The sequence below is a fragment of the Poecilia reticulata genome, chromosome 8 (assembly GCF_904066995.2).
Source record: "Poecilia reticulata chromosome 8, P_reticulata-male-v2, whole genome shotgun sequence".
NCBI classification, from domain to species: domain Eukaryota; kingdom Metazoa; phylum Chordata; class Actinopteri; order Cyprinodontiformes; family Poeciliidae; genus Poecilia; species Poecilia reticulata.
In genome coordinates, this window is record NC_088837.1 from 14763134 (window position 1) to 14781202 (window position 18069).

Consider the following 18069-nt stretch of genomic DNA (forward strand, 5'->3'; position numbering starts at 1 on the left):
TATAAGATTGCTACTTGATGAGATCCTTTTTGATACAGACAGAAAATTATCTGGTCAGAATGCAAATATCAGTCAAAACACAAAGAGCTTTGCAACAAATAAAATTGAGCGATGCCCTCATCACACGCCCAATGTGCGTGTGATGAGGGTGCAGTCATAGCACAAGGCATGGCCTTATGCCAAGTCCTGAATAAAACTCTCACATGCCTCATGTCATCATAAGCCATCACTGCTACTATCAGACTTCTCCATCCCAAAGCACACCAGGACCAGGAGATGTTACCATCATGATAGAAAATCACCACAGATTATCTTTAATGCAAACATTAAAGACATTAAAGATTGGAAACTCTAACCTCTCATCAGTAGCAACAGCACATACATTTTCAAGACCCTGCAAATACCAAACTTTAATGTTTTCATATTATGGTCTCGTCTTAGGATGTTATGAAGGGGGTTGTTGCTCAGTGGGCAGAGCCCACTTTCCTGTCTAGTAACTGTTTTTAATGATGCAGCAACTTTTTTTAGCTTGTTTAGTTAAGCGTTTCTCAGTCCTAGTCATCCAAAACCACTTCCCTGCATGTTTTAGATGTCTCTCTGCTCCAGCACTCCTGATTCAAATGATAGCATTAACACCTTCTTGCCATCAAATGCTGCAGATGCCTGTTAATCACCCGTTTATTCAGGCCAGGTGTGTAGCAGAACATTGATAACATGCAGGGCACAGTTGCAAAGTAAACTGATTTCACCAGTAAGTCTATTTATTGAAGATGCACATCTGTGGATCATTCTCATTATGAATAAGAACAGGAATGAATGAAACAAACTAAAAACAAATAAAAGTACAAACATTTTGCATATTTTCTTAGAATTAAGTAATTTTAAACCATTAAAGATTAAGCGTAGACCTAATAAAGTTTAGATCAGGCCCAAAATATCCAACCGACCCAGCCTGAGCCCTTAGGCATTGTGTCCAAGCCTGATCCGACTCAACTAACATTAAGTGTAGGCCGAAGTCAAAGTAAACCTGGCGTGTCCCTTTAATTGGGCTTTTACCGCTTTTGTTTGTAGTCTATAATATGAGTAAGCAGTGTAACTTCTTCTGTTTAACATCTTCTAGCGCCACTTTGTCGCTTGTTGTAACCGCGGGGTGAGTAAAGTGCATCTCATCTGGGATGTGTGATTGATAAGAGCAGAGCTACATGCACTTTTATTATGCAGTGCCACTGTGCTTGTTGGAGTCTAATGAATGTCTGCACCTTACTTTCTTTCCATCCTCAGAGTAAGCTGCTAATTCCTCCATTTAGACCATAATAAGATTGACACTGCTTGATATTGCAGATTCTCATCTGGCTTTCGCTGTGCTGTATGTATTGTAGGCTTATTAAACACAACACAGAAGCCTGAGCCTTACCCGACCAGCGAGCAAATCAAATAAATTTCAAATAAGTCTAAACTCTAAAACCTAGATGTTCTTTGTTCTGCATGATGATTACTTTCATTCCCAGACCTGTGTTTATACAAAGATTCTGAAGTCAAGTTGAAATAACATAAGAGGCAAGCTGAGGAGTAAGAAGTTTAACATGTAAGAGAGGTCAGATAGCTTGTTTAAGTTCTGGATTTTCAAATTGCCCTACAGAAAATGTGGAAGAAATTACAGACTTTTCAGTTGGCAATAGTATTTTCATGCAACCCAAATAAAAAGCTAGAATATTAATGATGCATATTGAAAGTATTAACAAATTGTCCCTCCTCGTTAGCATAATTCAAACAAAGAACAACAAAACTGCTCAGAGTTTAGTCATTCAATCAGCAAAAATCTCACTGATTCACCGTCAGCAAATAAAATCCAGTGACCTCTCTGTGCCCTCACATGCCTTGACCCCAGTCTATTAAAACACACACACAGTCTCCACCGCGGCAGCCAATCATAGGGAACTGTATGTGATTGAAAGGAAATGATGCCTAATGGGATCAGGCTGTGCGGGACGCATGTGTCTGCAGCCGTGTCACTCAATACTGCTGTGTGACTATGATCACAGCAACCGCCTGACACATGGAGCCGATAGCAGGTAATGCTTCTAAGCACTTAGGCTCAACCATGCCACACCTAACATATACATGTCAAAGGGAATCAGGAGGCTGACTATAACACAGAAAACTCCACTAAGACACACTCAGCAAGAATCATTGTGCTTTCTATCCTGTTATCCTTTCACATAAAAACACATGTTGGAAGAATTTGAACAGAGCTTTATCTCGTCTCCACTCTGATCCTTTCTGCAATTGCAAGATGCATCTATCTGTAATTTTTGGCATCAGTAGTAAATATTGGTATCACTAATGAACCGTTTTTTTGTGTGGGGCGGGGGGTTGGTATCCGACTTGTCTTTGTCTGTGCAGCCCACCCACGAATATGATGCCCTCCAGGTCTGTCTTCAGGCCTCTGTGACCTGGGAGTAAGCTCCAGGCTCAGAGAGCAGTCCATGAACAACACAAAAAAAATCTCCTCCTCATGACCTTTGGGTAAGACTCCGCCTGTTCTTTCCACCAAGCTTTAACTTACAATTCTAGTAAATTTATTTCTTGCAAACCCAATTAAAAACATTGAGACAGAGCACAGTGATGGCGCAACCCATATATAGAGGCCTCAGTCTTGAATGTGGCCATCACAGGTTCGAGCCTCATCCTGTCGACCTTTGCAACATGTCTTTCTCCTCTCTCACAGCCTCCTTTTCTGTTATTTCACTATCAAACAACAGGAAATAGAGCCCAAAAAAAATTCTTGAAACAAACAAAACATTGGGACAAATTGGAGCTTAGAATGGTTCATAAACTATTATTAAAATTTTACTTTGCTGCAGACTTTCCTTCAATTATGCTTTGGAATAATTAAATACAAATGTACTTGCATAAAAATATAAATATAGCATAGTGTTCCTCATAACGGCCTATAAAGTCAATTTAATTTTAAAAAGAGCATAAATGATTACATGTCTAAAGTTCTGATGAGTTTGAGTATTTTTTTATTTTATTTATCTCATTTCTTAAATCCTAATAGCAATGGAAGAAAATCATCCCTACTATGTATTAAGCATTGTTACAGGAAATAGCATAGCATTATGGCAAATACTTTGCTAGGGACAGATTAGCTGCGGTTTCCCAGTTTTCTTGGGCATCTTACACAGGCGTGTTATTTTCCCTGAAACTATTCCTAGATGCTGTGTTTCTCAGTTCTGGAGAGACACAGTGAATAACTGTCTGAGCAGTGTACACACTTTTCCAAAAAACAACAAACCAAAGATATCCAAAGAAAGTGTGACAAACTTGTCCAAATGAGGAACAATGATTTCCAAAGCATTTCTTCCAATAATGTGCTAAAACACTTAAATAAATTAACAATATTCTGTTCCTGTCTGCTGTAGTAGACTGAGAAAGAGTCAAAATTGTTGTTCTCTGTGATCCAAAAGCACACACTGTGTTTTACAGAGGTGCACAGTAGTGAGCATTTTGGGTCTCATAACCAACTAAAGTGTTGCAGTGCAAACAACACACAAAGGAGGACAATATCTGGCTGTGCAAACACACAAATGAGGGGCTATTCATGAACAGAAGTGCTCACCAAACAACTACATAAATGCACAGACTCGAACAAACAATCACTCTTTCTTATCCCTCTAACAATACCACACATGAAAAACACATACCACCTAAACTCATAAATGCACAGATGGGAGCCCTGCATGGCCGCGTCTGGATTTGTGCGGGTGTGCTTATGCGGCAGCTGTTTAATCAAAGAGGCGGCGCGTCACTCTCAAGCTGCCGTTGATGAGTTTTCACTGCGCACCGAGCACACACACAGACGCTGGGAATCTTCACCCGGCAGCGCTCTCCATCAGTCGCTGCGCTCGTCAAACAGACGGCGCTGCCAGACTGCTGTTCCCAGTCTCCCGTGGTAACCAGGGTCAGAGCCTGCTGAGACTGTAGCTTCTTTATCTAGTATTCGTTACAGCATGGTGTCTGGGCAGCATAATAGTTGATCCTGTTTGTCACTCACACTACCTGTAGCTTTGACTCTTTTTTTTTTTTTTTCCTACACACATGTGCCATAAATACACCTTTCTTTCAGTCCAAATGAGGCCTGTCATGATTACTGCTCTTTGGGGACGGGGTATTCCCTTCATCTTCCCCCACCCAAGGCCCATGCACCGGTGTTTACCCTACAGAGGGGCCGGGGATTGGACCCACATGTTGGCAAGCTCTATTTGCTTTAATAACTCCAATTGAAGGGAGTGAAAGTGGCCCTTTTAGTCAAATGACACCAGAGTTGAACATGGCTAAAAACTCAGAGGCCCTCAAACACACAGACATACATACACTTTCTTCTCAGGTGTCTTGTTCTTCCAGGCTGCATTAGTACAGCTTGTAGCTCTGATTAGGATGATTATCCTGTCGGGAATGTCATGGTTTGGACAAATCCTGTGATGGCTGGAGTAATTTGTTACTTGTCAGAGAGGGACAAACTAGGGGCAACCAACCAACAATCATACCTATTAAATAAGTGAACTTGGTACATTTCTGTGTCAAAGGTCATATGTTCTCAAGGATGAGAAAGCGCCAATGAGTATGGTCTGATGTAGGATGCAGTGGCCTCGCACAAATGTTCCCATCTGCCACTGAGATTTCAACAAAGAAACAAAGCAAAGAGAAGGTCACTCTAATTAGGTAACAAGATAAAAGTGAAAGAACAAACATGAATCTCAATAAAGTAGAATATCAATAAAAAGTTAATTTCAATAATTAAAATTACCTTAATGTTCCAAATAACTGAATCAAGCTTAACTTTTTTGTTTTAGGTCAGTTAGGATCATTAAAATAAATACAAGTAATAAATATGAATTAAGAAAGAGAATGTATAGATATAAATGTATCAAAATGTAGTACCATTAGAATATTGCATCAGACCAGTAAAAACATGCTGACTTGTCAGTTGTCAAGTAGAAAGTCACTGAGACTCAACAAGCACTGTGAACCACAGATCATTGCTAATCAAAAGAATTAATACAAAAAACATGAAAATTAGATACATTATTTGAACTAATTACTGAAATAAAATAACTTTTCAATTATATTCTCCTTTATTGAGCAGTATCTTTACATTAACGTCCCACATTGTACTTATAGAACCATTTTTATCGCTTCTTTCTCTTTCTGTTAATTCACTATAACCTAATAGACAGCCCATTAATATAAAGAATGACCTTTTTATCTTGAACAATAAATTACCCTCTCTTTACGGTTTATGATATTCAACATAAATATGTGTAAAACACTGAAGCTTTGCAACATAAAAGTGTTTGACCAAGGAGGCCATTAAGCTATGCTGGGTAAAGGGACTGAAAGGTCAGATAGCGATGAGACAGATTTACAACACCGAGTGACTAAACCTTCACACACAGCCTGTTTCCATTAGTTTCTTAATTTCCAAGCAGTTTTCCAATCTCTTTTAGGAAAATCTCCTCAGGCCCTTACTAATGTTTTTGGCATTACCGTTTCACCGCTGTAACAAAAGTGGTAATTAAAGTTTTTACATTGAACTGATATCAAAGTTTTTCCTCGTTTTCCTTTGAAAACGTCTCAATAATTCCTAATCCAATGCTGAACTCCATTCCCTCCCTCTTTTATGAGCTTCACCTTGTTGACATTTTGATTGAATTCTCCAAACTGAGAATGTGTATATGGTTCAGTGGCAGCATCTAGTGGTGACAACCTGTAACTGCAGCAAATGGCTCCTGGGTCCAAATAAACCTCTCAATGAAAAATAATGGTTTTAAACGTTTACTTTGCTTTCTTTAAAAGCAAAGTATAAAGCATCATAGCTTTCACTTTTTCAGGAATTTAGAAATGCTTAAAAAGTTATTCTGCCATTCGTTTCTTTGTGAGGTCACTCTTGTGCCAATCTTTAAAAAAAATAATAAAAAATGAAAATGTGTTGTGCAAAATGACTAAAGATTGGGCATTTAATGCAATATATCTCCTGTAAAATTTCATTAAAAAAGAAACTAACATTTTAATGGAGAAATATATGTATATATAAAGTTTAGGAACTTCATTAGACAAGTGTACACATGCTCAATCTAATACTTGGCTGAAGCATCTTTTAATGAATTAAAAAATTAAATCTTCTTAAGTTGAATTCCATTACCATGCGACATCTTCACAAGTCAGTATTTGTCAGTTTTATGTAGCAAAAGTCCACCAAACCATATCTTGTCTGGGAATCTCCAGATAAGATATATTTTCTATAAGATTTAAGTATTGTCTGGAGGATTTGTTCTTTTGTTGACTTGGATGTGGATCTGGATTCATTAGGATGCTACACAGATCAAATCCATCTTCATCCTTCAGTTTCTAAAAAAAAGCAATATAGTTTTGGCTTCATAACCGATTGGTCTTTAGTTCTGTTCAATTAAATGTAATGGAAATCACTTTTACAATACAATATAATAGGTCAATTCAAGAAAAGCAACATGACAGAATAATGTAGTACGTTTTCTGACCATAACTCAGGATTACAGTTACAGGTTTTAGGCAGATATGGATATTTTGTTATCCGTCTTGTAACTCTACACTCCAGCCCAAACATATGGCAAAGTAATGATTGTTGTCGCATGTAAAACACAGATTTCTCTGTAGCTGGTTCATTGTTGCTAACGGCTTCTTGGGGGAATCTTCACTTTTAAATTTTCAACAAATTTTGGAGGAAAGTCAAGTTTTTATCCGTCTACATATATTCTTTAATCTTGTAGTATTTATTAGCATTACCTGTAGTTAGTATAATTGCTGTTATACGTAAACCAAAAAGACTTTATATAAACATTTGAGGGTGTGTGTCAAGGTCATTGCCATCTTTTTTTATTTATTGTTTCTACATATTTCCTCACAATTGCTTATTTTCCAGGATAAATGTCACACTAGTAGAGTAAAGTTTTGAAATGATTTATAATACTTTCCTTTTTAACATAACATAATCCTGGTATTTTTACATGGATGTGCACAACTTTGAGAAAAAGAGAATGCCAAATGAACATTATTATCTCTTATAGAGTTAAGAAAGATACAAGACATTAAAAACAATAAAATAAGTAGAAGAGCAGCCAAAGCCATTCTCAAAACACAAGTCTCAAGATCACCTTAAAAGTTTCTGTGAAACTCTATTTGCAATATAAATTAAAACAAATCAGGCAATGCTCATGTCTCCTGTTTAATCTTGGTGCACTGAGTTAGCCTCACCTTGCTGGAGGATGCAAGCAGGGAGCCGTCCCGCTTCCAACTGAGACTCTGCAACTGATCGCTGTGCTGCTCCAAGGCTGCGAACATAGACGACCAATTTAAGGTGAAAGGGAACAGCAAACACGGCAAGAAAAAGATCAGACAGGAACGGAAAAAGTTTAGGAAAAAGAGGAAGCATGACAACACGAACAATGAACAAAGAATGACAACAAACACAGAGACGTGACAAAAAAAACAATATTCTGAAGACGTCACCACAGGAAAACAAGGAAAGATGAAGCCAAACAATTCAGAAAAGGACAAAGAGAGAGCGGATGATTTACATAAAAATGTGTGAGAGGTTTTAAGCATTGATGTACAAAACACTGCTGTGTCAGAAGAGAGCACAGCACAGCGTGCGAGAAGTTTCTTTGTAACACCAAGAAACAAAAAGATGAAAAATAAAGGGTGTTCCTATTAAGATTTACTTTTTTTTTTTTTTTTTAAGGAAGAACCTTATTATTTTTGCCCCTTGGCCACAAAACATCAACAACAAATGAAGGAAATGAAAGACTCTGTGGAGGGAGCAGCTCATGAGATGCTGGATCAGCAGTGAGCAGCAGCCAGGTCAGCTGCCATGGGGAGATGGAGGGGGTGTGCAGTGTTTGTGGTAGGGGAGGGAAATATGGGGGGCAGGGGGTGAATGAGGCCAGAGTACAGTGAGTGCATCCTGAGGCCAGCCTGAGGAGATTAGCCTCAGGACTGCGAAATAAAACATTACCTCTGCTGCTCCGGCACTTAGACAGAGCCACAGGGCTGTAAAATGTAGGCAGGTCAGTCAGACATTCTCCAGCAAAAAAAAAAATGCCAACCTACTGCTTCACTCCAGACCAAATACATATTTTTGCTACACATAAAAACAACATGAACATGGCTTTAACTGACACAGACTGAAGACAAGATACATAATGTACGACGAGACAAAACTTTCTGAGACATGTACTTTAATTTTGTCAGGGCACACAGAAACTTAAACGCGATTACCTGCAAGAGGCGCATCTTGCCTGCTGGTGTCCCAAATCAGAGGAGACTTGTCGGTTGCAACAGCCAGCAGGCCCGAGGAGGTGGGATGGAAGTGCACAAGCTCGAGCCTGCCCTGACCTGGCTGTAGAGTCAGTTCAGGACTGCTGGGCTGCTCCTGCTCTGGATCGCACAAACGCCACAGCTTCACCTGCACACACAGGAGAGTCAGATGTGAAGATAATATCTCCTATTTGTTTTTACTGGCAACGGTCTTAGCAAATGTTTGACATTCTTCTCCATCTGCAAAGGAGAAGAATTCGGGTGAACATATCGTCTTGTCAAGGTTTTAATGCTGATTAATTTTCTTCTCAGAGTAGATAAAACGGGTAGAGGTGATGACTACTGATTTAATACAAGGTAATGTCAGATTCAGATACACAAGTCATGCTATAGGGTTTAATTATGAACTTTATATTTTATGACACTACAACAAAACTTTGACTCCGTTCAGACCAGATAAAGACTGTACCATAACATCTGTCAGAAGACAGATGGTCTCAGTAAGGTTTTAGGGAAGTTTTCCAATGTGAATTAAAATACAATGAGGTCTGGGTTGTGCATAATAGACCATAAGAGGTTCCTGATTTTTTTTTTTTTTTGAGAACACAAAAAACTATGTCAGGAAAACAACATTTGGAAGAAAGGGGAATTGAAAAAAATATTCTGGAGAATACTGAAGGGTAGAGTAGGGAGAGAGAGATGAAGGGGACAAATACTGGCAAAGTTGGGAAGAAAGTAGGACATTGCAGAGCTTACCGTTTCATCCCCAGAGCAGGTTGCCAGGAGACACTCATCAAAGGGAGAAAAGTCCATATCAGTCACCAGATCTGAAGGAGAAAAGAAAACTCAAGTTAAAAGCAATGATATGGGTCCTATCTGTCAAGCTTTTATTTTTAGACACTGTCTGCACTTCTTTATTTTACAAAAACACAACATGCTCTTAACTCATTAAAAATAAGCTACACAGGACGTCAGATACATTCCAAGTATAATTTTTGCACAAAACGTGTCTCTTTATGTGCTTTAAGATACTAAATAACTCAGAAAAAAATTGGTATTAACAAAAAGCACATTGTTTGTAAGCACTCACAAAATCTGAATGGTGATGGCCCATGTACTTATTCGCATCACATGAAATTAAATAAAAACAGAGAAAAGTACCGGAATGGCAGGAGATCTGGGTGACCGTCCATTGGCCATCCGAAGGGCTGACTGAGGTCAGGCCCACCATCCCACCACCTAGAGAGACATGCAGCACATTAAACCTGGCAGAAACCACACAATAATAACCTAAGAAAGGTTCATGAGGCCTGAATACTGCCTAGAAAAATTACTCCTACCCCTTTAGCCATTACACATTTTGTCATGTGTAATGACCCAAAGACGTTAATGTGATTAACTGACACAAAATAATATTATAGTTATTTACTGGGAAGAAAGATAGAAACTGGAGTGGAATAAGAGCATGTAGGAACATAGATTTTCAGATTTATATTTTATGAAAGGTATATTTTATATTAGCTTTTATTAATTTCAAAATGTGTTTTTTATTTCAATGGCATTTTTTCATTTTACAAAACTATGGAAAAACTGGAGCAACTCTGTTTTGTGTTTAGTTTGCATGAAATATTTTTCATAATGAAAAATGTATTTTATGTGCTCATCAAAGGAGTTTAGACTTATTTTTTGTTCTTATACAAGCAAGCAAGACAATTGCTTTTCATTTTACAACATGTAGCGTCTTTCTTCCACATATATGCAAGGCTATCTTAATTTTAAGGGTGTTCAGCAGCCATCAACAATATTTGCAGGGAAATTGGGCAAAATGTATCTTTCATTTGTAACAGCTGCAGATGTCTGATCTAAAGACAGTGTTTTTTATTTTTGCCACAACATTAACGCCATACCAGCCTGATCGGTGTTGAAAGCCACCAGCTTGGAGCTTGCTGTGATGTGGCTCCCCTGGCAGGAGATGGAGCCAGCGTGGATATTGTTGATCCATCCCTACGTTTACAGACAAAGAGGCAAAAATAAGGAAACCCATACATGAACGGAAAAAAAAAGAAACACATGGGGGGTGGGGGGAGTGTGAGCTTAATGACAGGGAGGAGAGCATGTGACCAAGTTGGTGCAACAACTGTCAAAGAAAAAGAAGCCAGCAATAAACAGGAAGGATCTAGCTGAGTGTGCACACACTTTAGAGTTTTAGAACGAGCACAGAGCGGAGGAAATGGAAGTGCTCCTTTCACTGCACAGCAGAGAAAGGTCTTACATAACGTTAACATGGTAAGAGCAGCATGTGTGTACAACATGCTCCAATAATAACTATTGCTAAGCTGCTGGACAAAAACAATAAAAAAAAAACAACAGTGTGAATAAAGAAGGCATTAATAGTTTTGCTCAGGGAACACTTGTTAATCTTTTTTTTTCCTATAAAGCTGCATATTGGTTTGTTTTCACCAAGACCTCAAAGACCTTTCAACAAGATCTCCATAGATGATTAGAAACTGGCTCGGCAGTGTTGCAAGAGAGCGTCTGTTTCCCTCAAACGAAAGCTGGACAAATTCATCTATGAATATTCAATCAAGCAACACCCACTCATCTTTGTGTTCCTGTCAAGCCCCTCCAACCGCTCCTTGCTTGCCTCAGTGTGCTCCTTACGTCTCCCCGTCCTATTTTTGCTCCTGCACTGCGTTTTGAAATGAAAGCACATGGCTCGGAACAGCTACATGCCTGCAAGAATTATTGCTTCAGCATTCACAGGAGCAAGGCACCTCCTGCTGCGTGTGCAGAGACTGAGGGACATCCACTGATTGTGGGTGGGTGGGTGCATGCCAGGCTTTCATTTGACTGCATGGAGGCAGAAGATTGCACAAACTGCTCCACACACGGGTTGTGCAGGCGCTGTAACCTGGAACTAATGGGTTCAAAGGCATATTTGTATGCAAGACACATGAATTCTGGTCCAGACATGTCGATTACTGAAATTTATACGTATCCTTTCCCCATGGCTGATGGCTAAAAAAAATAAATAAATCTCAGCGGCATCCCAACAAAACTCAAAAGTGAGCAACAAATGCAACGGGAAAATTACAAATCAGTAAAACAAAAGCTTAACAATGGGTTTCATTGCAACGTCTGACGAAGGTGAGCTGCTGAAATGCAGCCACAAAGCTGACAAATACATATAAATAGGCACTAGTAGCAAGTGCATTCATATTTTTCTCTTTACTACAGGCTCCCAGATGCAGGAAGTTCAACATCCCTTGCAAGCAGACAGGCAGGCGTTCCTCCCCAAGTAGCTCAGCAATTTAGTGTTAGCGAGGAGAACTGTTTCTAACCAGAAGCGGGGTCACTACTCACCTCTTTCTTGGCAACCTTCGGAGTGGTGTTTTTGAATTTGGAGGTCTTAAAACGATTCATAATGCTCTCCCAAATTGACTTTCGTGCCTTCCGGGTGTCTCTGTCGAGCTGGTTCGTACTGCTGAGAGTGCTGCCGCTGCTGCAGCTGACAGCTTTGGTTCGCCGCGCGGTGTTCGTTCGATTTGCTCTACTAACCGAGCCGAACGACTGGGCGGTGTCTTCGATTTTCCCTTCAAACCAGTGGAGTGGCAGTTGTAGACCTTTTTTTCATAGGGACTCAGAAAAGGAAAACAAACCACGAACCAGAAGTCTCTCCAGACTGGATGTATTTTTGTGTGTCAATATTTGTACCCCTACAAATATTTTTTCATGAACTTATTAAAATAAATGTAACAGAGTACATATAGCTAGGAACTGCCAAGCTCTGATCAAAACAGACCACATACAGTAACACAGCTCGAACCCAAACCTGTAAGACAGACCGGGATTTTAGAAGTTTTTGCATGTCTAACAAAATGCCACTCACAATATGGCGGCGATATCGACGTACGATCCTGTGGTTAAACGACACGGTGTTCCGAAACGTGCAACCTCGCTGAATAAAACGTTTGCATCAATTTTTTCATGTGATTTGTTTTTGCAAATAAATATATTTTTCCTCTTTTTTGAAAAACTATAGTGCTTGATGTATAATTTACTAAAAAATAACAAAAAACGTTTTTGTTTTTTTAATTATTTTTTGCCCCCATTTCCTATGCACGCCCACACCGTCTTCCCAGGCATGCGCAGTCTCACAAGCGGTGGCGGTTGTCGGCATGATGGCGTCCTCGGCCGTTCGCAGCTCCTCACGCTGGATTGCAGTCATCGTGTCCTCTGGACCTCGAAGAGCTGCCGGTTTCGTTCTGTCTTCTGACCATGGAAGCCTCCGGAGTTTTTCTACTGTGGGAGCTGAGAAGTTGTGGCGTGGGGGCAGCTTGTTTTGCGGTGGAGCAGGAAAAGCATTGACATTGAGAGGGCTGTCAGGTGAGAACTACATCAGCTAAGCTAAAATAAGCTAAGCTACATGTACCATAATAATATAATTTTACTCAAGTGACACGGCCTATAATAATCGGATAACCGTAAATTAATATCTAACTACAAACGTTACAACGATAAAATAAAGTTTTAACATCTATACATGTACCTCGAACCATCTCAAAGTAGTTGATAAAATGTGATGTAATCACTCCTGCTAACTTTGCAGTCTTTAAATGCCATTAGCAAAGACGAGACTATTTTGTTTGAACTTTAACTGTTGCAAGTTATGCTTGTATTGTTTTTTTGACTGCTCTCCCAAGTATAATAAAGCAAAATCAGCAGTGCCAAATCAGTTCTATACAGTTTAGTAAAATCCTGTATCACTACCCTATTTTTAACCAATAAAGTTCAGTGTCATTTTGAAGTCATTTTTACTACAGTTACGGATTGCATATATATTAATTATAAAAAAGAAAAATCAGAACAAAACATTTTTGCAATATAAGCTTATAGAGACTTTTATAGGTCTTGGGTCTGAGATCCAAACAGACTTGAACCTTTTAACTGAGAACTGTGAAAAGTAAGCTGCAGTTCAACTTTGTAACACTTCTAGATGCCATTTACTTACCCTCTCGCTTTTCTGGGCAACTTTCAGGTCTGAAGTCGCCCCATGCTTTCTACACGCTGTCCTTCCACACAAGCGCCTCTTCTAGCAGCAAGCAGGATTTCTATCAGATTCTTGGAGTCCCTCGCACTGCATCCCAAAAGGAGATCAAGAAAGCCTACTACCAGGTTTGATCTCGCCTCATGTGCAGCTCGTCTTAGTTGTAACTCCCAGTGTTATGATATCAAATTATGGTGGTAAATGTGGCAGTGCAATATTATTGCTGATTTATAACTTAACATTTGCCTGACTATTTTCTCTATTTTCTCAAAGTCTTCACTACTTTCTGTGGCCTTTATCTTCTCGGCTATTAAAAATATAAGTTGTGGGCACCAAGACCAGCTACATTCCATCCAAATTGCCAAATTTATTACTGACATGCAGATTGTGAACGATTAGCACTTAAAATGTATTAGCTTTCAAAATTATCCATGCAAGCAAATGTGAATTTGCACATATAATAAATATTGTAGCTATACTCTAGATCCCTATTGTCTGGGATTTTTGTGTCTGTTCAATCCCAAAGAGATGCAGAGCTGCAATTTGGTGCGGTCTAATATCTAAAAATAAAATCACAGCCTACTTTCATGTTCGTAGCTATATTTTAAGTCCAGCAGCATATTTAATTCACATAGGAATCAGCTTGGTTCTGGTATTTTAACAGTCTTATACTTTTACAATGTTTACAGTCAATGTAGGAAATGCAATGAATTGGAACTACACTGAAATATATTACGAGAGGAATTATGAACGGGGTCATATCAATACAGAGACAAAACATGCTATCGGTAGACTAGCTCTTTAGCATATACACGAGGCTATCCTGCAGAAGCTCCTTTTGAGACAAAATATCTGTTGCTGTAATTTATTTTGCCACACTTTAAAGCCACTGTTATACATAGCATCGGTTTTAATAAAGTATTGGGCTGAGACTCTGTATCTGTAAATGCCCATTCTTATATTAATCTGATTGGTAGCAGGGGACAGAATCCTGATCAGGACATCCATAATGGCAAACTAAGCAAGAACCATACACGGATTATCACAGAAGTTGATTTTTTTTAGTTTTTGTCTTGTTTCGTTCACAGATGGCCAAAAAGTACCACCCAGACACAAACAAAGACGACCCGCAAGCAAAAGAAAAATTTGCACAGTTGGCTGAAGCATACGAGGTTTGCCTTCAGTTTTTACAATAAATATTGGGTAACACTTTGACGGGGTGTGCATAAGACTGACATGACACTGTCATAAACATGACACAGCGCCTGTCATGAACATGAAGGAGTCTTTATGAATGTTATCATGAGGTGTAATTTGGTAAATAATGACACTTTTAATGCAAAGTTGCTTTAAAGGATGCATTATTTGCATTATTTTGTAAATAATGCAAAGTTGGGACTGTTAATGGACTTCCAAAGCAACTTTTCATTAAAAGTGTCATTATTTACCGAATGACACTTCATGACAACGTTCATAATGAAGGAGTCTTTATTTCACATTTATGACAGTGTCATGTCAGTCTTATGCAGACCCCATCAAATACCAATACCATACTTGGTAAAGTAGATTTCCCTTGTGTTTTGGTGGGAAAAGTCTTGTCTACGAGTTTTAATGTGGATTTAACCCTTGCTCTTTATGTCTTCTCAGGTGCTTAGCGACGAAGGGAAGCGGAAGCAGTACGACATGTACGGGACGGCGGGCTTTGAGGCGGGTCAGGCCGGAGGACAGCAGCAGTACTGGAGCGGACAGGCCAGCCATGTGGACCCGGAGGAGCTTTTCCGCAAAATCTTTGGAGAATTCTCCGGGGCCCATGGCTTCGGAGACTTCAGCGCCATATTTGATCAGCCGCAGGAGGTTAGTGAGATTTACAGAAAGCCAAGCAACGCTGCGATCAGCTGTTTGCCTTTTAGCACCTTTTCTGAAGTTCCCTCTGTTTTCCATGCAGTACATCATGGAGCTGACGTTCACTCAGGCAGCAAAGGGAGTGAATAAGGAGATGTCTGTTAACATGGAGGCAACCTGCCAGCGCTGCGATGGGAAAGGCCACGAGCCGGGGACCAAGGTTCAGCACTGCCACCACTGTAACGGCTCAGGCATGGTAAGAACTCCTACCTGAAGTTTCCATTTTCTCTGCGATTTTAGGTTATACTTCTAAAAGAGACCTGTCCCCGTACCTATAGGAAACAATAAACACAGGACCGTTTGTGATGCGCTCTACATGCCGGCGCTGCGGGGGCAAAGGGACAGTTATTTCAACTCCCTGTAACACCTGCCGTGGATCTGGACAAACGAAGCAGAGGAAGACTGTGGTTGTTCCTGTCCCTGCAGGTCAGTTACACTCAAGAATCGATTCAGCTCCCAATCCTTCACAAAGTAAATTATTCCTCTCTTTCTTTTTATCGTAGTTGAGCAGAGAAATTTAGTAGAACACCTGAATCTTGTAGTAACACTGAAGTTAACCTTTAACCGTTCAATAAATAAGTAAACTGCATGGCACATCTGCAGCTGCACTTTAAAAACACCACTTTACGCCTCTGGCAGGTTCTGTTTGCCTTTAGTCCAATTTCTTTTTTTCTTTAATTTTAGTGCCCAATATTAATGCAAAAGTTTCCTGTTTAAAAACTGCTGACAAGTTCTCATTTGGGTTCAGGTGAGGTGAGGAAGAGGGTCATGTCAGAAGTTTTTCATCTTTAATGCAAAAAGTTTTTGTTAGTCTATCGCATAAAGTAAAATACTGAGTTATGGTGCAAAGCTCTGCAACGTTTCTTAGGAACTAGATAATTCAGAGACGGTTCAAATTTTCACCTGCAAGATTCAGAATTCATCCCTTTTTTAAAAACAAACTGAATCATTGTTTGTACTTTTCCCCTGTCAGGAGTGGAGGATGGTCAGACGGTCAGAATGCCAGTCGGAAAGAAGGAAATCTTCATTACATTTCGGGTTGGTATTTACTGCAAAACAGACATGACTAGAAATTATTAAAATTTTAAGTTTTAACATTTGTCAGACAGTATAAAGTGTGCTGCATTCAAAATTTGGACTCTTTGCTATGATCTTTATTTTATCCAGGTCCAAAAGAGTCCTGTGTTCAGGAGGGAAGGTGCAGACATTCACTCTGATCTTTACGTCTCTGTGGCTCAAGCCATTCTGGGAGGCACAGCAAGAGCACAAGGACTTTATGAAACGCTTAATTTGTCAGTAAGTAGAGATGGACTTAATCTGATTAGAAAATTACAGCCTCATACTTTAACAGTTGAAAGATCCACCGGTAATTTTTCTTTCATCCCCCAGATCCCCGCAGGTGTCCAAACTGACCAGAGGATCCGTCTGTCAGGGAAAGGAATTGCTCGCGTCAGTAGCTATGGCTTTGGAGATCACTACATCCACGTCAAAGTCAAAATACCAAAGTGAGACTCCGTAGATGTCTTTGTTTCTCTATAGAGTTCACTGGAAAATTGTGAGGTTTCCAAAATACAACTTTAAATACATTTTCTTTTGTAGGACTTTGACAGACAGACAGAAATCTCTTTTAACGAGCTTCGCTGAGGATGAGACCGATGTAGAAGGGACGGTGAATGGAGTCACCAACACCAGCACAGGTATGAAGACCGTCTCACTCCAAGATGATTGTTTTGGTTTTTTTCCCCTCCCTCAGCTACTGAAAATCCATTAAAAATGGGAACTTTTGCAACACAAGTTGTACTTAGTTGTAGTGTTAATATCTGTCCAGGTGGGGGCAGCAGTGGTGAGCAGTCTAAGGCAGGGAAAAGAAGGCATGTCGAGAAGGAAGCAGAGTTGAAAGAGGAGGGCTTCCTCACCAAGTTAAAGAAATTATTTAGCTCTTCCTGACAGCCATAAACCGGGTATGGCTTTTTGTGGAAAGTAGTTGCTTTAGACGCGTCTTCATGTGTGCTATAGTACAAAACATGGCACTTCAGTCATCTGGTTTGTGGCTGTCATAGACAGTTGTGCATGTTCTCTTGCATTGAATTATACGTCCAGTTAATTAATAGCATCCCGACTGTCATATTTACAGAGGGGCAATTTTAAGTTTGTTTTATTTATTTTCTTGTCCCAAGGTAAGAGATCCTCCTGGAACTAAGCCTGACGGAGAAAAGAGGACTGCGCAAAGCAAGGACAGTATAAATGCAAAGAGTGTCAGAAGACTGAGAGACTTGGAGTGTTAGTTTATCGTTTTGGATGGATGACCAAGAAGCTTTCTACCCAGACCTGTAGTGGAAAATCCTAAGGATCATCTTCTCTGTTCCCCTGCTGACGTGGACCTACGGATGTGCCAGTCTGCTAATGACACCGCGCATGGCTGCAGAGTGTGTCTTAGTACTCAGTGCATGCTGGTCATCTGTTTACCAAAATGCTAATCTAAATGCAAATACCATTTAAGTAATAAATTATTGTAGTAAAAAACTACAAAAACAGTCTGTTCAGGATTAAATCCAGCTAACTCACTACAGTGTAACCCTTGTGTTTTTATTTTTACACTTCCTTTACTCAGCTCTGACAGTTGAACGTCTGCTTACAGCTTCAGATTACATGACATTTATTGTTGGAAGGTCTTACGTTGGATAGTTTGACACACGAGCTTTCCTGATCTGTAAACTGTCAATTATTTTTAGTTTTGAGCAGTTCTAAAATTCTATGTAACAGTA

General features: G+C 39.6%; 2 protein-coding genes across 3 annotated transcripts in view; one reads left to right on the forward strand and one right to left on the reverse strand.

Annotated features, from left to right (window-relative positions):
* coro7 (coronin 7) overlaps positions 1-11893 on the reverse strand; it is a 109591-nt gene extending 97698 nt beyond the window's left edge. The window contains exons 1-6 of one of the 2 annotated variants that reach the window (XM_081610025.1): positions 11719-11893; positions 10263-10359; positions 9517-9594; positions 9112-9182; positions 8317-8503; positions 7294-7370 (exon numbers count right to left, since the gene is read on the reverse strand). In XM_081610025.1, the coding sequence (XP_081466151.1) occupies positions 7294-7370; positions 8317-8503; positions 9112-9182; positions 9517-9594; positions 10263-10359; positions 11719-11778 (570 nt within the window). In that variant the 5' untranslated portion in view covers positions 11779-11893. Of the gene's footprint in view, positions 1-7293; positions 7371-8053; positions 8089-8316; positions 8504-9111; positions 9183-9516; positions 9595-10262; positions 10360-11718 lie in introns of those variants that run through there. The other variant, XM_081610026.1, reaches the window with a different exon arrangement.
* A 606-nt stretch (positions 11894-12499) lies between these two features.
* On the forward strand, positions 12500-17868 carry dnaja3a (DnaJ heat shock protein family (Hsp40) member A3a). The gene is made up of 11 exons (XM_008402843.3): positions 12500-12741; positions 13394-13530; positions 14491-14574; positions 15050-15256; positions 15348-15500; positions 15583-15730; positions 16278-16342; positions 16472-16600; positions 16694-16809; positions 16904-17001; positions 17482-17868. Exons 1-11 carry the CDS (start codon positions 12534-12536, stop codon positions 17502-17504), a joined length of 1368 nt encoding a protein of 455 aa, XP_008401065.2. The 5' UTR covers positions 12500-12533; the 3' UTR covers positions 17505-17868.
* Positions 17869-18069: the final 201 nt, after the last annotated feature.